Genomic DNA, 22,756 nt, shown 5'->3' with positions numbered 1-22,756 from the left:
ATGCAACGAGGATATGACTTGTGTCGTAATGGATTTATTGAATGAATTGGAATAGAAAAATATATATTCTACAAAAAAAAATATTTATCATGAATTACATTATCTACTTCACTGGTTAACTTCTTTAATACCACAAGATAAATATAAAGTGTTGAGTCAAAATTATTGAAATAACAAATGAAAGTAGCTTCAATATTTTCATATGTTTAATAGGTATAATATATCTGTGTCACAGTTCAAATAATTTTTATACAATAAAAATCATGATTACCTACTAATAATCTAAGGAAGCATAAACTTGACTTTCCATTTGCCGTTTTGCTGTTACAAAATTAAAAACATTGAAATGTGAAGACCATTCATAAACGAATTTTTTCTTTTCCCGTCGTTCGTTCATAGCATTAGAAAAGAGCCAATCACATCCGTTTGCGTCTGTCACATTCCTGGCTCCTCTTTCTGGTTGTGACTTTTATAGCCGAAAGCACAACAATTTACCATGTAATAAGTGTAAAATACACTCAAATAATAAAACTTTTCAGTTAAAAAATCATTATCGATTCATATCGTGTATTAGCTTTACCACAAATAAAATGGCGGACTGATCAGTTTTCGGTAACAAAAGAAAATCACTGCCAGCATATATGTAATATTCCTATAAGTTCAGTTTCTATAAGTGGAACGTGTTCCGACTAATTGAAACAAATAGTGTATCGTTCTCTCTTTCCTCCGAACACATCAGTAAGTTATTATTTTCCCACTACTGATATTTTAGAGAATTTTTTCAAGCATGCGCAGTATAGATAAAGTGTCTCGAACGAGAGAGAAAATGAATACTGTCAGCACCGTAACGTAGAGACGGTTTTTCTCATAAGAGCTGTCCATATAGGAGTATTACATATATGACTGCCAGAAATACATGTTCCCTTCCCTTCTAATCTAGGCACTGAAGTAACTGAACTGTCATCCGCTTTATGTTTGACAGCAGTCAATTACATGTCAACCAGCTTACAATCTTTTAGCATTACGAATATTTCAAACGGTTCTATTACCATTTATTTGAATGAATGTTAAAATAAGATTTTCATGCCAATTTTCAAAACATAATCATGTAATTCAGCAGTGTAGCTAAACGCCGCACTAATAACCTATTTTACTCGCCTCAATTCCAAATATTTTCCCAGGTATTTTTGAATCTAGGTGATTTCGATAAAAAAAATATAATATGTGACGTGACACTAAAGGCTCATTTTATCACTCAGCAACCAATCTCCAGCCTCGTGACAAAAAGACTTTAGTGGCTTGACACATAACCATTACCCTTAGCTGTCATATGTCAATTAAATTATTCATACTTACATTGTTCAGGTCTCGTTTAGCTTTCATATTATTTCTATGTATGTGATCATTTCTAAAAATTCTCTTTTTCTTGTAATTTAATGTTTTAAGGATTTTAAAATTTTTATAATTGAAAGTATGTTTTATTTTTATATTTTATGATTTGCTGATGCAGTTTTATTTCACTTGATTATATTGATGAATTATTACACTATTTTTTAAATAGGTATTGATATGTCTGTCCCAAATCAACAGCGTCACAATTGTTATAAAACACTAGATTTAGAATTACTTCTTTTATTTTTTTTTTTTTGTTTTAGATTTGACTTAACTAAATTTTAAAACAACAAAATTATAGTTTTCATGTACGATCTGATGACAGTATCGATCAGTTAATATGATCAGCGCCGAAACTGTTAATAGTGAAACGTTTACCATAAAAGTTTCTGTGTAATTATGGAAATAAGTACTACAAATTTTTTATGTTAAGATATTTGTAATACAATATTTTAGAAAATAAATTTTGTCAACAAAACAGATTTTTAATTTCTCAGCTGCGATTGTCACAGATTGTTCTGTGGTGATTCTATTTGATGTATGAATGTCAATCTGTATGCGTTTTTTAGATGACTTTTAATCTCTTTTCTTATTAAAGGTGATCGTTTGCTAATAACATAGCCAGCTATATCTAAAATCGCCTTTAGTTCGTAGACATAAACACTCCAGTTCACCTTTTCGGTCTCTGAAGACGACGATATTATTAACAAAGTGCGTGTCAGACAGTATAGTGTGTATTTCTGAGTGTTAGTGTAGTCATAGTAACTCAATCGAAGTTCATAATTATGTAGCTGGATAAAAGTTAACAGCCAGAGCATTCTTCTACACCTTTTGTGCCAAAGAAAAAGTAGAAGAAGTAATAAACATTCAAATGAAAGTTGGTATGGCAGCGAGTGACAAACAAAACAACGTCAAAGATGTTTAAAGCACAACATACATTTTCCGAAGAGCCAAATCTTTATTCTACAAGTAATTACACCATGGAAAATTCTTATTGTCTTTGTGGTCAGCCTTATAACCCGAACATTTTCATGATACAATGTGATGCTTGTAAAGATTGGTTCCATAGCATGTAAGTTTCACTATATATTATCTCTTAAACAGTTAATAATTTTTAATGTTTCAGTTGTTGTAATTTCTCGGAGTATACAGCAATAGAAATAGACAAATATCACTGTCCAAGGTGTGTCCCAGCCTTTGGGCCATCTATAAGTAAGAAATTCATTTTTAAAGAATATCATATTGTATAACTCCAATTCAATTCAATAAATCAATTGGAAAATCTCTCTTTTTTTCTACTAAGGAGGTTATTTCAGTTTATTATTATAAAAGTTTATTATAATTTTGATATATATTTAAAGTATATATAAATATGATGAACAATGCCTTTGTATAGATTGTGTAAATTATAGACATTCCTTTTAATGTTGAAATTGATATGGCATATGATTATTATTAGCATCACTCAAAAAGGTACACTAAATTTGACATTAATGTTTGGATGTATTATTTATTTAAACAAAATTAAATTTGTGATGTAAAATGATGAACTGATATAATGTTTTTTTAGATAAACCTATTTGTAACTGGCATAGACATGATTACTGGGATGATAATGCTTCAACAAAACCTGTCCAAACTGGTACACCTGTGTTCATAAAAGAACTATGTGCTAGACATTTTACACCAGAAACAGATGTAGTTATGCATATGAGGGGACAGCAGCTAACAGAAACGTTTTTGAAGACACATGGCTTTAATAAACCTATATCCATAGATACAAAAGATGGACTAGATTTAACTGTACCTCCAGAAAACTTTAGTGTTTATGATGTAGAATCGTTTATAGGTGGTGATATGGAGATTGACGTTATTGATGTTTGTCGCCAAACAAATATTAAAATGAAGCTGAGGGAATTTGTTGAGTATTTTAATAATTTGAACCGTACCAGAGTGTTCAATGTGGTTAGTTTGGAGTTTTCAGGCACTGGGTAGGTATTAATATTTAGCATTGATAAATAGTTTATGAACGTTTTAGTTGTGGGATTATGTAATTAAAAATAAAAATTTAATGTTATTCATAATCTTATCAATAAAAATACACATTCATTTCAAATGCCTTATCAGAACCTATTCCAAAATTTGATGTATTGAAAAAAAATTTGAAGAGCATTAAGAATTGACAAACTCCATATTTATGTTACATGTAATTTTGAATTTCATTAAATTAACAATAAAAAAAAATTTAATACACCACAGATCTCAATTAACTCAAGTAATTCTAATATTGTTATACTTATATACATATTTTTACATTGTACTTTGACCATATTTTTACTTCCCGATGATAATTACATAAATATTTGAAAGCTTGAAATATATATATTAGAAATAGTACACTTTGTTTAATTTCACAATCTCACTATGAAAACGCTCTTAATCTATATATATATATATATATATATATATATATATATATATATATATATATATATATATATATATATATATATATATTCATATTTGTAGCCTCTCGGAGCTAGTTGATGCACCAAGTATAGCTCGGGCTTTAGATTGGGCAAACTATGTATGGCCAATAAATTATCCTGGAAAGCCACAGGTTCAAAAATATTGTTTAATGAGTGTAAAAGATTCCTATACTGATTTTCATATAGACTTTGGTGGAACCAGTGTGTGGTATCATGTGTTGAAAGGTGAAAAAATATTTTATTTTGTTAAACCCACTCCAGCAAATTTAACACTTTATTCACAGTGGATGACATCTACTAGCCAAAGTGAGACATTCTTTGGAGATCAGGTAAATACAAAAATCTTATATATTGTAATCAGAGTGGAAACTAATTGGAATAAATTCTGTAAACCAATAAAAATCAATTTTTATTTTATATAGAATATAAAACAAGAAAGTTTATTCATTTTCTCAATCTACTTTCATTTAGTAAGTGGGTAGGCATATTATCTTTATATTTGAAAACTTTTAATTATAAGACGGGCAAGTACATTTTTGTTTTCCCTTTTTACAGTAAACCTATTGAAAAAAAAATTAAATTCTCACATAATTTGTGAAAATTGCAAATATTAATATTATTTATCATTTCTGTATCATCGAATATATAGCTCACATGTTTTATATAGCATTTTCTGACATTCACTTCAAAAATTGGATTCTTTACTGTATGAGTCCCTGGATTTTGTTGACCTTTCGACCTTTTTTGCAATTTCATCGGGAATTTCAAAGTCTTGTTCCATTTTTGATTGTTGACTTTAACACAATCAATATTTTAACACTTATCTCCCTTGCACCAAAAACGCAGTTTATAACAATATATATTACAGGTAAAAATAAAAAATTGGTAAATCTAATAAATTTGAAAAAAAAATTTAGAAGGAATTGGTTCGTATGAGATAAAAGTTTCATGAAAAAACAGCATAAAATCCAAAACAATTCGCTAACATTCAATAGAATCCATATTTGTTTTGTCATATTCTAATGATAATGTGAGTTTACACAGTTTCTTCTTTATGCTCGTAGTTTTGCATAGCTTTCTCAGTAAAATTAATGATCTCAAAAATAAATCTTTATATGGTACTGATGGACTTACATAAAAATGTTTTCGAGTCTGCCAGAATGCACATAGAAAGATTGATCAAAAAGATGTTTTTATCATTTCTGTCTAAATATAAAATGTTTACTCCAGCCTAAACAACCATCACTCCACTGCAACAACTTTTTGTAATTTACCAACAAAAGTCCACTTGTAAGGGTTGATGTCAATGTCTTCTTACAAGCCAATAGAATGTGGAGTACCTTAAGGCTCAGTACTAGGCCATATTTTGTTTCTTCTGATTATCAATGACATTGCCTATCTAGACATTAGTAGTAAAATCTGTCTTTTTACAGACGATACTAATTTCTCTTGGAGGTATCTTGATCTCATGTATCTAGTAACCTTATCAACCTTAAATCATGGTGCAATTCTGTAATTTCGTTATTCATTGTAGTATTCTTGTGTATAATTTATATTTTGATTTTATTTTATTTGTGTTTGTTTTTACGAGCTTTTGTCTACAAATTGTTAAGAATTTTTTAACAATAAGCATTTCTCTCTCTCTCTCTCTCTCACACGCACCATATTTGCTAATCTTGTATAGATTAAGCATCTGGATGACTTTTGCCATCTTTTAAAAATTTGTGCGACTGACACCATGAATGTCTATCCAGAGTAATAGAATTGTATCTTTGTCGCCTGTTTTTGCAGAACATCCGCTGCACGCTCTAAATTAAATATAGAGCTTAAATTTTGTTAATTGTACTTCGATTAATTAGATGACCAGGAAACAACCGAGCAATTTTTTTGTTTTTTATTTACTTGTTGAAATTTGAAACAAATACCTGCTGTCCAATCAATCATATTCAGTTCATTTATTAAGAAAAACATCCAAGTAGCCGGTTTGATAAGATATGTGGCTTATTAACTAGTGAGATAAAATTTTATATTGGCTACAAAATGTTTGAAATACTGTTTATTATCAATTAGGATATTTTCAGCAACAAGATGAAGACATTTGAGCACTTCTTACTCTAAAAAAGTTTCATAAATTGTCTGTAAAAAAATAAAAACCGTATATTTTGATTTGCAATTGAAAGTTTTCAAATGCAAAAATTACCAACTTTCTATAAAAAAAACTTGGAGGTTACAGCAACCTCTCAAATTCTTAAAGAAATAAATACATTTTTTAGTATAATGCCCTTTAGAAAATAAAAATTGATTTGTCCCAGAAAATTTGTGAAAAATCCATAAAACTGTACAACTAAACCTACATTATTTAGTATAAATATCTCCATATAAAAACTTGGAATTAAGTCATGAATATTTCACAATACAAAATATAATTTTAAAAAAAATTATTGATAAGTCGTCTAGAATTTAAGGTCTTTTGATAGAAAATTAGTTTGCAAACAAGGGAAACATTGAATTTTCCAACTATTTCGGTTTTTACCAAAATATATTTTTATAAAGACTGTCAATTTTTACTTATTTTTTGAAACTAATACTCTTCCAAAAGAGAGCTAAAATTATGAAAAACATATAAAAATGTCTAAAAAGTAAGAAGTCGAAGGAATTTAAAAGAATTTATATTCTGTTTTACCCTTATTGAAAGATCGTTATCAGCTGTTTTTTTAGGTTGATCAGTGTATTAAGTGTGTAATAAAACAAGGTCAAACAATGCTTATTCCAACAGGATGGATCCACGCAGTCTACACTCCAGTTGATTCTATAGTTTTTGGAGGAAATTTCCTACATTCTCTTAATATAGGAATGCAGTTAAGGTAAATATTAAAGTATATTCGTCTGATCAAATTTGCTTTCAAAGTATTTCCTTTCTAAATTCTAATATTTCCAATCAATCTGAATTCTAAATGGTGAAATGAGATTTTTTTTAGAATCCGTATATGAAATATCATTAGCTCCTTGTTGGATTCTTATATTGAGTCTGGGTCTGATTAATAAATAATCATAAGTCTCATCAAGAACATTTTCGATTATAATAATTTTCTCCAAGTATATAAAGTTATCCAAATTATTTATATTTTTTTTTTAATTCCAACATGACATTTAAGTTGTACCTATTTTATTGAACATCAAACACATCTTAATTAGTATACAAGTTACAATTATTGACTACGTAAACATTTTTTATGTTTGCAGTGTTTATGAAATAGAAAAGAAAATCAAGACAGAACACAAATTTCTATATCCAAATTTTGAAATGATAAACTGGTTTGCAGCTGTTTATTTATTGGAACAACTTGTTGGAATAAATATGCATGAAAGTAGGTGTCCTGAATACTTTTTGGCAGGAATGAAAGCATTATTACAAAGTCTTAAGCATTGGAATACAGAAAAAGATGTAAGTATTGCAGTATATTTTTATTGTTACATGAATGTCTGGTTGAAAGGTTTTATCTGTCTCATAAAATATTTTAATGAATATAATTATTTCAGTATTGAAAGATAAAAAAATTACTGAGTAATGTTTTTTAGGAATTGTATCTTGACAATAATTATTGTAAACATATTGATAATAGTTATTGTTATTGAATTTATTAAAATGCAATTATCTCGAGGGAACTGTAAGAAGTGATAAACTCTTAATATACATGACAAATAGTTTTCATTAATGGATAGAGCATTAAATTGGAAAGATTTTTGTTGTATTCCTCATAATTTCAGTTTCATATAAGAATGTTCATATATTTGGATGAAGGTGTGAGTACATTACAGGGACGTAGCTAGATTATATGACGCCCTGAAAGAGGGGGTTCGGAACATTTTTGTAATTTTAGATGAAAAATGCTATGTTTTGCATTCTTTAGCAAGTTTCATTTAAATATCTCATAGAAATTTTTAGGTAGCATAGCTGCGATTGAAGATTCAATGTTCCGCCAAGACGAACGACTATTTAAGTCTTAAAAAAGTAAAATAATTTACGAAAATATAGAGATATAACTGAAAGCCCTCTGCGGCATAATCTCTAGCGAGATGTACTTATAATAATATGTATAGTTTGAACTAGTACGACAGTGTTTAATCATTTTTAATGTGTTGGCAGTTGGCACTTATACTGTAGTGCAGCGTCGAAGCTGACCCTTGAGCGCACGATCTGTATGTACATTAAGAACAAAAATAACACAAAAATAAATAAAAGCTTCATAAATAATTGAATTGTATATAATATAGTGAATAATGGACAATAGTAGAAAAAATTTAAATTTCAATAGCAGTTTGTTATTAGTAATGTATTGGCACAAAATGTAACTAAAAACTTATTTTCCTAGCTTTGATTCGTGAGCTAATGTCACCAAAGTTCAGTTTTGAAGCAGCTTTATACTTTTTTGACAGAATCGTCAAACTTTTGAGGCGTGTTTGGCCTGTTTGTGAACAGAGTTGGTTGTTGATGAACTACATTCACAGCTTGCGACGTTCATTGGCATAGTGAGAAATATATTCAAACTTATGTCGATATTTGGGTACGCCTCTTCTACTTGATAATCATGTATAGCTTTTAGAATATTTAAATGTGAAGCTGATTCAATGTCCTCAATGAGATCCATCATCTGAAATTTAAATTTGCCAATTTCTTTCAACAGTTCACATCTTGATTAAACTTTGGGCCAAAGTCTTACACAATTTGCCAATGTAGTTAAATATAACTTTTTGGCAATTTCCTCATATGCTTTAGACCTAGTCGTCATTTCAGCAATCAGTCTGTTATACACACAAAAATATTCCGATTGAAAATCTTTCACTGTAATGAAGCACCCTTCATTTTCTGATTTTTCCGAATCCAAAGTCGTCTTTACTCTTTACGCCTGTTTTGGGGTATCTTGCTTAAAGTGCTTAGACTTTTGAATGCAGTGTGTAGAGATATGTCTTTCCTTTGCAACAACTTGTTTGTGCAGTGTAGGGAAACAAATATTTTAGACCACAAGTGGAGAAGACATATGAATTTATGTACCTTGACCAACAATGGAAAGGGAACAGTACTCTGAAGTCTGGTAATCTCAATTTCACTACTCAAAAAGCACTTGGTAAAAAAACTGAACAGACAACACTGTACAGGCGCATTGTACTATTGTTCAGTTGCAATCAGATAGCCAGACGGGAGCGCTGCCAACTGCAACAGACAATTCAACCGAAAACTCCCCTTCGTTAAGAATTGGTTAAGAGAGAATCTTTCTAACCCACAGCCAAAATAAGCAAACTAGAAATGAATGAGTTATTTAATCAAAAGTGTTTGTTCTACATTAATGTTAATTACATGCACGTGAATGAAGTTATTTCTACTTTTATACTTTTGTTATATATAAATATATATAAAAGTGCATTGCACGATAGGGTGGATCAAAAAATGTCAAAACCACATTTTCTAATACTATACAGATTTAAAAAATGACACTTTTCTTTGTATGACATTTTTTCAATGTTATTATCCTCAAATATTAGAAGTATTATAGCCTACCACTACATTTAAAGCATATATTCCGATCGTGCAAGGCAACTGAGTATTTGCAAAAATTGTAAATTTTTCAATTTCTTTCTATATTTTAGCTATGAGAGTTGGGCATCATCTTCATATAGTTTTAATTCAATCTTTGTTTATGTTCCTTCACCGAGAATTTATGTTATATTTTCTGTAATGAAATGGATACATCTATATTTAATATTTGTTCTGGATTGATTAGATAATGATCTCAAAACTAATTATAATGTGTTATCCAATAATTTTTATTTATTTTATTTATTATGCACTATACATCTAAGGAAACCTTTCCATAGTGAAGAGATTTGAAAATGTTTTATAATCTCAGGCCGCCCTACTTTGCAAATATAATTGACTTTTATATAAATACACTAAAGCTTCAGCTTTAAACTTGTTTATTTTATCAAAAAATCTGGAATATATATATATACATATAAAGATTTGATTTGATAAAGATTTGACTTAAAGAAACGTCGAAATGTCAAAACTTATCTTTCTTTTAAAAACCATAAAAGAACTAATTTTAAAATTGAAAAAATTGATATAGATATATATATATATATATATATATATATATATATATATATATATATATATATATATATATATATATATATATCACGTTCCCAATAAGGAACCGCTCATAATATAGCTAGCAAAGACTTCTTTACAATTCATATAACCTAATATAATTTGTTATGGACATTGCTAAGCACTTTTAAACCATTTCAATAATAATTAAGCTTATCATATTTTTAGTACAACATGTCTGTAAGAGAACAACTTCCAATTACGGTGAATATTCCAAAACTTTTGAAAGATATAGGTAAAGAAATTCGACATGCTGAAAGATATATAATTCAATTGAATCCTCCAAAGCCTGAAAGAGAATCCAAAAGGAAAAGGAAAAAACCAGTGAATAAAGACTTTGTTGACTATTCATTGTTACCGAAATCCACGTCCCAAGATGTAAGTATTGAGCAAAATTATAATATAGAATTCATCTTAAGAATATATAAGAAAAAAATTGGTGTTAAATTTTAAACAAACCAAAGGAATCAGGTGAAGTGAATAGTATATACTTTTATTTCAAATGACAAAAAAAACTTTTCTACATACATTCTTTAAGAATTCAGATTGCTTGCAGTTAATTATCCTTGCTAAAGATACAAATAAATTAAACATTTGAATATTTAATTTATTTCACTTAGAACATAGATACTACTAAGTTTGGTATATGATAATCTTTTTGATTGGAATTTTTCATCTAATTCCGCTTTGTATCCACCATTATTAAAAAAAACGTTTATTGGTTGAAATTGAAATCAAATTCGGTAGATGCCATATTTTCATTTATTCATTATAATGATCAATTATATACAGAAAATTTAGAATAAAAATATAATATATAAAGGCTATTTTTAGAAAAGACAAGACATATGTATATATAAATCGGAACTAAGTCTCTGCCTACCAATTTATTAACGTGATCGTCAACTTTTAAAATGACAACGAACGTAAATGTGTAATTTGTTTAATCGTCGAATCATTATGATGGTTAATACACGGGAAAGTCGTTAAAAACAGTAAGGTTAACTTTAGGCCACAATAAATCAATAAACGTGCATTTCGACTCAATAAAAACACACGCACCATTACAATATAACAACATAATAATTTAATACTTGTATCTATATAACGTTCATCTTATAAATAATAACATTAATATTTGTATAAATATATGATGTCTACAGTGACATTGCTATATATGTACTCACTGACCAACGTGTTGTCAGAAGTCAGTAATCGTAGGATATAGTGTAAGCATTATTAAATATGTGAGTGACGATCCTTCAATCACCTCGCATTAGGTAGTTACGAATTACATTAAATTTTTATAGGTCAAGTTACGTCGTTACCAATAATGTTAAATTTTTTAGAATTTCTTTTGTCAAAATTGAAAAGATATGCATAGATTACACTAAGGTTATTTAAATAACACATTAATCATATATCATGGAGAGATGTTTCTGAAAATAGGCATTTTTGTAGTTGGGAAAGTAATTCATGATACACATGTTCATAGTTTAAATATTTGTACTATACTTTGCAGTTTATGCCACTCCATGAACTACCTCCACCTCCAGCTAGTCCTGTAAAATACTCTCATCAATCGCCTTTAAAACTTACGCTCCCGAAACCTGCTATGTATCCTTACGAACGGTCAGTGACAGCTGCGGAATCGCAGCCTTCGGTAATTGATGAAACTAGAAGCCTAGGTACCCCTCAATGGTTAAATATGCCATTTGATAGACCTCAAGAAACTGTAGCTATTCATAGAGGTGGAACAGTAATGAAAATTAAATTAGGGTAACTATAATGAGATTTTCAGTAAAAATACAAAGTTTGTGGAATACCAAAATAATTTGCTTTTTTGTAATTATTCTAATTGTATATTTTAGATCGAAAGATATTTTACCACCACAAATTCCAAATGCACCACCAACAGACTATGTGTTCAGAGATGAATTGGGAAGCAATTCCCAAGATATTTATGACTTTCGAGATGATAGTGATAGAGATGAAGACTGTTTTAACTTTATGATAGACGAATCCCCTCAAAAAAAGCGTAAGAAATCAAGTGGAAAGGCACGTGTACCTGGTGAGTACTGTGATTTTTCCTCATACCTGATTAGTCTCCATTGGAGTAATGTAATTTTTATAATGTAGACAACAGAAGCTAAATTTAGCTGTTCCAATTATTTGCAGCTGAAGTATTGTTATTTTTCATTATAAAAGGTAGTTAGTTACTCTACTGAGCACACTGTTTACACTACCACTACACAACACTGACAAAAGCTCTCTATATCAGATGATACATCTCTTATTTGAAATTGGATATAATTTGTTTGTTTAGTGACAGGATTTTTATAGAATTTTCGAATGCTTGTAATAACTACATATTTTTTCATTTTATTTTGTAGCTAAGAAAGTAAAAACGCCCCCAGGAGAAGGATCAAATGGAATCGAATCTCTAATACAAGCATCTGCCTTGTCGGTACCGTAAGTTACATTTTTTTTAAGATTCACCAACTGATACTTTATTTAGACTTAGTTTCCTACTTTATTCAAAAATTACTGAAAATCTATATATGAAACATTTTATTTGTTGTAAAAATTGCAATACATTTAAGATGAATCAATTAAATGGATCGTTGCAAGTAATCTAATTGATTTTTTGAATTAATCATTCTTGGTACTTTTTGGTGGTTTCTAAGAAAAATGTGTTTTGTATGTACATCAACAAACGTGAATAATTCCTATTAGCTAACGTTTTCTAAATTTAGTTTGTGACTGGTGGTAGTCTGGCTACTTGTTTCTCATTTCTTCATAAGCAGACAAGATAAACAAGACCCACGATAATGTTCCTATTTGTTATCTGTAGATAACATTTTTCCATCACTATATATTTGCGCCAAACCCTTGATTATACATAGTGTAGTACTTTGACACCATTTATATATATTTCAATCTTCATCTATATGCATATCTTATCTTTTAATTTTCAGCTTTATGTATATTCTGTTTGAGCAGCTATTGTTGTCTATGTATTATAATCCAGTATTTGGTGTTACATAATTTTTATGTCTTATGATTATTTGTCATTTACTTCCTTTTTGATACTTTTGCTCTCCAAAGTCAAGTCTTTATTTTTTTTGCTCATATTTGTATGTTATTGTATGTCTGTCTTCTATTATTTTATCATATATATATATATATATATATATATATATATATATATATATATATATATATATTAAAATATTCGGAATTATATAAAATTTACTTTCCCTATTGTATACATGTACACTACTTTATTTTGTTTGTCATAACAAATACCACATTTTAATTTTCTCACTATGCATTTTTCAATAATTGCTTTGAACCTCCTTATTCAAATATCAGTAATATCACCACTACTTCTTATTTTATTATCATATTTTCCTTTAAATCCTCAGATTTTCATCCTTATTCATAAAAATAATTACATATTTTATTTAGATAAACTCATATAATAATACCTTATCAGTATATTATAATTTAGTATAACTCCTGAGGGTGGAACGTCGCCTTCTACACAAGAAGCAATAGCTGGTATGCTCTCTATTAGTCAAAATTGGTCACCAAACAAAACCCAAAGAAAAAGATATGTACAAAGTCCTATTGAAGAAAATGTTAATAATGTTCATCAAGATGATGATTATGGTAAGTCAAATTTTAGCTCCTTAACTTGATGGTCTGTGTTATAAGAATATTTGCTAATGTTGGACTAGGCGTTTGGCTATAACGTTAACATACGAATGAGCAAGTCTAAAGATAGATTGCATACTGTTTATTAAAAAAAAACTACAAATAATTTGTATCTAGAGCAGAATAACTTTTGAATCATAACATCAAGGCAAATCTTTGCGATTAGTACCAGGTGGAGCAGTTTTTAATTGCACTTGATTAGACGTTTTCCTTAGTTACAATATATGCTTTTTTTCAAAAAGGAAAGCTCATAGAAGAGAACTGTTTTTCATTTCACGATCATCTGAAACCAAAAATACTAGCAATGTTTAAAATATTACCAAATGACACTCTACTCAACAATACACTGTTAAATAGTTGAAGTAAAATAATTATAATTCATAATTTAAACAGATACTAGGACGTTTATAGTTATATATTTAATGTTTGACAGTATATCCATCTTTAGACAATTCCGATGATGAGGAAGTACAAATTTTTAAGACCCGAGGTAAATCGAAAATTGACGAGGCGTGGAGTCCAAAGGCAAGAGTTGGTCCATTGTTGCCGAAAATGAATCGACCTGCAAGAGAGGGTACTAAGAAACAATCAGTAGAGAAAGTTCTTGAAGCTGCAGCAGCCAGAAGGTTACATGAGATACCTGATAAAAATAAGGTAAAATAGTATATATGCATATAAATGTGGTTTTAATCATATTTCATATTTTCAATTATTTTTTATCTTAAAACCCTCAAATCTGTCATGAGAATGAGGAAAATGAATTGGAACTTCATGAATGATCAATAATTTAGTTTTGAATTATAATGTCCATATTTATATACATATTAAAGTGAGTGATTGTTGGATACACGTCGTAATTCTTTAAAAATAAACTAGAAAAAGTGCCATCATGTAATGTGAAGTTTAATAAAAATAACTTCGTTTGAATAAACTGAATAAAAAGCATCCAATATTATATATAATATGTCTAAAAATTGACAGAAATCAAAAACACTTTGCACTTTGTATACAAACGAACTTCTCGTGTATACAGGGTGATTCATTAAGAATGTCCAATCTCTGAACTATAGATTCTAGACCTCAAAATATGATGATTCTGCTCAACATGCCTTATGCATATATTGCTAGTTTCCGAGATACGGGGTGTTCAAAGTTTAAATTTTGATTTCCGCAATATTTTTTTGTTTTCACAATTTCTCTTTGAAAATTGGCAATTTCACGTTTTTTGGCATGAGGAATCATAATTTGCACTCTAATTTAACATTGCTAATAGAGGACGCTAGTTACACTTGTTTGTGTTACTTAAATCAAAGTAAACTTTTTTTGGACTAAACTTACAACTAAAATAATAAAAAAATATTAAAAAGCGTTAAATTGTACAAAAAAAGTTACTCTTCTTTGACTCGTGACTCAATCGGTTATCAAGTTATTTGCTTCTATAAAGTTCAATAAATTTTAATTTTTTCATAAAAAAATGTTATTATTCCTTAAATATGTAACAGTATCAAATTTGTAAATAAAATAAAAAAACATCAAAGCAAATGCTCAAAATGCCCACCATTTATTTCAATACACTTTATGATCCGTGGTTTAATTTTTCGTTTTCTTTTCATTCATTTGTGTAGAAGCAAAAATTGGATAATAATAAGAATAAGTAATACATTAGTATACCATTTATTAACAATTTAGTAATTAACAAGTGTAATAGTTATTTATCAAATAATGCCTAGGCATAACAATTTTTCCAATAATGAGATGCGCGTTATGATTTGTGTATTTGCTTAGTCAAATTATAGTGGTCCAGCTGCGGCTCAAAGATATTCACAATTATACCCAAATCAAAGGCAACCCAATTACAAACTGTACCGAAATCTTTACAACCTCTTAGGTGAAACGGGGTCTTTACGATCTAAAACTGAGCACGGTACTATAAAAAAATCACTGCCGATGAAGAAGATGAAATTTTAATTTGTGTTACGGAGAATCCAGATATCAGTACTTGCCGATTAAGTTTGCAGACAGGTATAAGCCAATCATTTATTTTTAGAATACTGAAGAGGGAAAAATCGCATCCATATCATTACACTCCTGTTCAGAATTTATTACCTCAAGATTGTGGGTATTTAATTGGTCCTTTTGAACTGCCAACCAATTTAAATGGACCTCTTTATTTAGATTTTCTTCAAGAACATTTACACGAATTACTAGAGGATATACCTCTCGCTTTAAGACAAAATATGTGGTTTTTGCATGACAGAGCACCACCACATTATTCTTTACAAGTTCGTCAATACTTAAACGAACAGTTTCCGCATCGATGGATTGGTTGTGGAAGTGAGTATCGCGGAAACTAGCAATATTTGCATAAGGCACGTTGAGCAGAATCATCATATTTTGAGGTCTAGAATCTACAGTTCAGAGATTGGATATTCTTAATGCTCATACATAATGCTCCAGATATAAATCAATTCTTTTCGATCCAAGAAATATTCGAAGTAAAGCTTTAAAATTTTATTGAAGTTGTTAGATAGTGTACAAAAAAGCTGTTAACTCGGTTATAGCTAAGATCCTATTTTTGGCTCTCCAGCATAAGCTGAGCTATTGGTGTAATTCTTAAACAACTCTATTCTAAATTAATGATGATGTGTGTAAATGTATAGTTGTACTTGTTTTAAAATGCCAAGATTTGTAAAATGGCAGTAATGATGAAAAATTAATACATTTGATAAAGATAGCTTTCCAAACTTTACTTTCGAAACTGCTATTTTCAGTTACAAATAAATTATTTTATTCTGTACTTTCTGTTGATCCTTGGCATTTACTTGTGATTACATCTGTTAAATAATTGACTACTTACTGGTTTGTTTTCAGGTTTCATTTTCGACATTAACTTTGTTGCTTTATATTTCTTTTGATGCAGGTAAAATTTTTGGTTTTGCTCTACAAAACAGAATTACGTTTGTATAATATACTTAATCAAAATATAAAATCAAATCAAAATATGAAAAAGGTAAAATTTGCTTCCCAATTATGGTTATACAAAAGGTTGGAAGGAATTTTTAACAAAGTGACAAAAAGATTTAAAATTGGTTTATAAATCTAGTCTTGCATTAAAACTATTGTTGGGTAATCCCAAGGATCAAATATCAGAATTGAAAGAGTGCTATATATAAAATGAGCTGTTAGGATTGTGACAAAAAGTATGTTGGGCAGACTTAGATAACCTGTTTAAAGAGCACATAGCTCATTTGAAATATAGACGGACAGAAAAAGCGGGTATTGCAAAGCACACTACCAGTCATAATCATGAAATAAATATATAAAAAAATACTTAAACTAGTTTACTAATACTTAGTCTAGTTTATTAAGATAATATATATTCTATTTATAGTCTCCTAAAAGGCAGTACCGCCGTAGGAAAATTAAACCAAAATTAGATATACGCAGTCCATCCTCTAGTGCCACCGCAATACCTAGTACATCAATGTCGAATCCCGTCATCCCATCTAGTAGTGGTATAACACCTAAACCTCGAAAGGGTATGAAGACTGTTAAACAGCGATTAGGTAAAATATTGAAGATTCACAAAATGATTCACTAATTTAATTTATAGTTTATTATTGGTTGATTGTTTATAAGGTACTCCTGTTTTCATTTATCTAGACAATACACATACTCCGGTATGCTAATACGCAGACAATCGCGATCTCTCCCGCACAATGTAACGACACTGATACAAAGACATGTCTTAAACATAAATATGGTTATTGAATTTAATAGTTAAATTCTTGATACAGTTCCCCAGGAATATAATTTCTTCCCTATTCTGTGAAATAAGCGACTATTTAAAATATGATTAACAAAATTATGGAATAATTCGATTCAATAATATTATAATATTGAATATATTATGGGTATATTTTATTTATTTCTTCATTAAGCGAATTGTATTTGGATAAATAAACAATGTTTTAATCGTAGATACTTTGCATTATATGGAGCTATCCTCTTCGAAATGAATGGAATAAAATGAAACCGGTTTTATTTATAATTTTACAAGAGAATCGACAACAACACAAAATGGATTTAATTATTGGGCAAAAATAGGAATTATATAATCTAACTTTCAAAATCCGTGTGTTATTTGATAATTTACGACATTTATATACCATATTTTTAGTTAATTTTATTCTCTTGATGACAGGCTAACTGCTTCGCCAAGTCTTTTTTTTTGGATATTCGAAGTATTTAATACCCGATTCTTAGTGTTTTTGCATGTAGCTACGGTACAACCCGACATTATGATCTTATATTAAAATATCACAACACATAAAAAACCGTTAACTGTAATGTAATATTTATGGCCAAAAAAAATTTCGATTCCAGTGTGACATCATGCGAGTGGCATGTCAAATTTGAACCGACAATTCAACATACCGGTGTATGTGTATCTTGTTTATTTATATAATTTCACCAACTACCACACAGTGGCTCAGACATGTACAAATCGATCGAAAATATAATTTACAAACAGTTATACGAATTTATGAACATATGCTAAGTCATAAAACAAAAGTTAGATACATTTTATGTATGTATTGATAGGTTAAAATCTAGTACAAAAACTTAAAACTCGAAAAAACTATGTTACTACTAAACTTTGTGTAAATCTTTAATGTATATCTGAATATTCTTGGTGTTATTTATGTTATCATAAACTGGTCTGATTTATGAAGTTTCTTGATGCAAGGTAATTGTATGCATATTAATTTCTAGAGCTGATAGTACATCCAAAAAATAAGGGTACTTTTTCATAATGTAATAATGAAGGAGAGTAAAATTGTGAATAGAATATATTTTTCCAAATATCTGCTAAACGGTTTTGATTGTGGAAATCACATTTTAAGAGTAATATTAGGATAATTCATTTCATTCCACCACTCACCCCATCTCATATAAATACAGGGTGGTTTTTTAGAGCTATTACGTTATATTTTTCCAATTTTTAAATATCGGAAGAAAATATTCTAGAAATGATTTTCTTATACTATTTAAAAAATTTTATAATTTGGTAGATCACATTTTTCAATTAATTTGTATTATTATCTTATTGTTGCAGAAATGTAACAATTCTAGTAAAATACATTTGATAAATCGTCGAATTGAATTAAATCAACAGAGATCTATCAAATTATTAAAATAGTGTAAAAAAGTCAAAGAAAATAATTTGTTTAACACAATCATGGGCAATTATTATACAGATGATTTTGAATCTACTCAGTACATCACCTATTTTTTTTTTTGAAAAATAATTTTTTGGGTGAAAATAAGTCAGCATCTTGAACAGAAATTTTGATTGTTTTTACGGCAAAAAATCGACTATCTGCTATTAAATTCATGTACCTAAATATTGAAAATTTGTGTGTAAAGGGACGCACGAATGCTACTGCAGACATGTAGTAGTAAGAACAAATGTTGACTAACAAAACTACGGACGTTTTTATAAACTTATTATAAAATTATTTTTTTAATAAACAAGGTACATTTTCTTTGGAAAACTTAAAAAAACATGCAAAAATAGAACGTCGACTCACAGAGAAAGAAATTTGTGAAAAAACATATGTACGAGTGGAAAACAAATTCAAACGCATAATGGTTGCTTATTTTCGCAAGCAGAACACCCCCATAATGTTTGTCGCATTCTTACGTTTCTTGAACATTGACGACAAAGGAACTTTTCATATTATAACATTAAGACAAGGGAATTTTTTCGTCTAAATCATTTCTAGATGGAATTTTATGATAATCATCAATACCTCCCGCTTATCTTTCCATTTGGACACTTTTCCCTTTCGCAACCATTTATGCTCTCTTTACAAGTAATTTGTTGACTACAGGAAGGCTATTATAATAATTGTCCATATGAGCGTGAGGTCCCTTGTCTAGAAAAAGTGGAAAAATCCTGAATACGAGAGACTCTTAACTTATTAATATTTGCTGCCTCTGTCTTCATATTAATCAGAGATGTGCAAAATAGGTTATAAAATGTATTTAAATGCAAAATGCAAATACTTTTTGTATTTTGTTATTTCAAATACAAAATACAAAATAGTTTTTCATTTTATATTTAAAATACTAAATGCAAAATACGTATTTACAAAATGCTTTATTAAAATAAAATACTTTTAGTTTTAAATTATCTTTATTTTGTTGAAAAGTTTATTTATTTTAGCCAGCTAACAGGCTGGTAAATTTACTTTGATAACTTACTTAAATTAAATTTATTTAACAGATTTTAATAAAATAATTTGCTCAAATACACTGTCGCTCATCTTTCTCCTGTGTGGTCTCATAATCATGCCACCATAAGAAAAAAGCCTCTACTGGCGCAGAACTAGGCAAGCAGGTATTATATTTCAAGAATAACATCTTTACTGTAGGATATTTATTTAATGATTGCAGGCTGACATCATTATCCTTCAAATATTGCAATGATTCCAGGTCAATAGTGGTGTTTGCATTTGCACTATCACTAGCTAGTGAGGAATCCGAATCATCATAGAACATGTAGTAGGATTCATTTTTTTCTTTCTTGTGTGATGATTGGGATGTATTATTTAGATCTTTTTGATCATTTTTAAGTTTTCTCACTTCTGCAAGGAACAATTCCTTTATATGTTCTCTATTTCCTTTTGGCACCCATTTTAATTTAAAAAAAGGATATGACACCGATGCCAAAATTGCATCTTTAGCTTTAGGATCCTTCAAATCATGAAATTTTCCAAACCTCTTTTCTAAGCTTTTTTTTATTGTCTCTATCAGTACTCCACAGTATATGGGATTGTCCATTTGTAATGAATGCAAGATTTTTTGTATTCTTATTAACTCAGGTAGCAGGCATCCATAAAATGTTTCTTTATCTCCCTCTAAGCTTTTGATAGCTTCTGCTATGGGTTTTGTACAGTTGGTATATTCAATTAGAAACTGCAATTCAATTTCTTTAAAAACCGACAATCCTAGTTTTTTTAAGGTTTCATTTAAAGTTTCCTGAACTTTTAAAATATCCATAATACAGTTATAATATGAATTCCATCTTGTTGGACATGGACTTGTCGGAGATTTCCCGGTAGTTTCACAATATATTTCAGACGCTTTGGGGGACCTTGAACACAAATTCCAAATTGCTTGGCATTTAGCCATAGCTGCATCATGCAGCTTTTTATATGAAATATTTTGAGATTTTGCCTGAATAATATCACGAGAGGTAATTAAATGCAATGTGTGGGTGGTACATCTTTCATGGTTAGGCAGTTGATATGTTTCTTCAGGTTTTTGAGATTCAGGAAATTCTTTTAAGAGAAATGTCTCATCATCATCGTCGTCATGTTCATTATTATTATTATGGTCGTCATCATTTTTATTTACTGAAATGTTTTCTATGTCAGATGATGAAAAAAAAATTCCATCAGTAGCGTCCATTCCCAATTCAGATTTTCCATAAATTTTAAATGCTTTTAACATATTTGAGCCATTATCAGTTACAGTTTTTGTTATTTTTGGTACCCTCAAATGATACTCTGTGTGTATGTCAATGATCAGTTCGGCCACTTTGTCAAAGGTATGAGTTCCTTTAAATCTTCTACAAGCAAGAGTAAAACTATTTCTCTCAAATGTGTGAGGATCAATCCAGTGAACAGTCATACCTAGGTAACTTCTCCTTGATGATGACCAAACATCTGCTGTCGTACACACATAATCAACGGGTTTTAATTTTATTTTTAGATTTTCCTTATATTCTGCGCACATATCAGCAATTCTCTTGTTACATGTGCGACGGCACATAAATTTTGGTGGGTTTTGTAGTTTTTGAGCACCTTCAATTAGAGTCCTAAATGATTTATTTTCGACAATAGATATTGGTGACATTGTATCAATTATAAAATCTATAACCAACTTGTCTAAATTAATTGACACTGGCAAAGTAGTTGGAAGAGTGCTTTGTATCAGTTTTTTCGAAGTACTTGCACTATTTTCATCAGTGTGTGTGCCACATTTTTTCTTTTTGGAGGTTTTGGTTTGGGATTTTAAATTTTCATACTCTGTCAATAGATCACCATGACCTTTTCTCTGAAAAAAAAAGTAATATCATTATACATTCACACATACACAACCAGAATCAGCTATTGCAGTTTGTTTATTTATATACACCTATTGTCTATGTAATTGTAACAAATGAAAAAATATCAAGTTTGATTAGGAAATAAAATTAACATGTTACTCACTTTTATATGATTTAAAAAATTTGTAGTTGAAATTAGACTTCCTTTTAATGTTTTAGAGCATTTCTTGCAAACAGCCGATATATTATTATTCTCACTTCCAGCATCCTTTTTTATATCTTTAAAACAATACTTTAATATCAATGGTAGAGAAATATTATCATCCCTGAAACAAAATAGAAAATATCATGGGGATTAAGCATAAAAACAACATGTATGCATTTTGTAGGTATAGATAAATCAATGTATTAATTAAAGTATTTAACAATCGTTGTTTGTTTTAATATGAAAACATAGGTAATTGTTTATAAATTGGGTTTGGTGGGTAGCGGGTAGCTAATTAAAAATAACATGAGATATAATTATTCATTTTGTGTACTTACATGTTTTCAAATTTAATTCACTGAAAAGATAGTTACCAAGTAATTTATTCAGTAGGTTAGGTTAGGTTACCGGTTAACCGAATTTATGATCAACTTGCAAACAAACTCGAAACAGTTCAATAATTATTTGGTTCAGTTTTTTGGTTTCGTTATTATTTTATCGGAAAGCAAGATAACTTTATTAAAAGTGTAAAAAGAGATAATTCGTTCGTTCGGTTCAACACATTTGGCAACCTAAGTGGCTTGCACAGATTACTACTATTAGCGTTTTCGGGAACGAAAACTCACCGCACGGTAAGGTGACCGAATAATCCCGAATTCATA

At 29.2% G+C, this 22,756-nt stretch overlaps 1 protein-coding gene across 1 annotated transcript; it reads left to right on the top strand.

Annotated features, from left to right (window-relative positions):
- Positions 1 to 2,242: 2,242 nt before the first annotated feature.
- Positions 2,243 to 19,304, top strand: LOC130896101 (lysine-specific demethylase 7B-like). The gene is made up of 13 exons (XM_057803894.1): positions 2,243 to 2,464; positions 2,519 to 2,604; positions 2,963 to 3,383; positions 3,922 to 4,210; positions 6,600 to 6,745; positions 7,125 to 7,326; positions 10,219 to 10,428; positions 11,573 to 11,829; positions 11,922 to 12,121; positions 12,444 to 12,522; positions 13,565 to 13,725; positions 14,204 to 14,424; positions 17,162 to 19,304. Exons 1-13 carry the CDS (start codon positions 2,310 to 2,312, stop codon positions 17,369 to 17,371), a joined length of 2,637 nt encoding a protein of 878 aa, XP_057659877.1. The 5' UTR covers positions 2,243 to 2,309; the 3' UTR covers positions 17,372 to 19,304.
- The last annotated feature ends 3,452 nt before the right edge of the window (positions 19,305 to 22,756 follow it).

This window comes from Diorhabda carinulata, chromosome 1 (genome assembly GCF_026250575.1).
Source record: "Diorhabda carinulata isolate Delta chromosome 1, icDioCari1.1, whole genome shotgun sequence".
In the NCBI taxonomy this organism is placed as follows: Eukaryota; Metazoa; Arthropoda; class Insecta; order Coleoptera; family Chrysomelidae; genus Diorhabda; species Diorhabda carinulata.
This window is presented reverse-complemented; position numbering and strand designations above follow the sequence as displayed.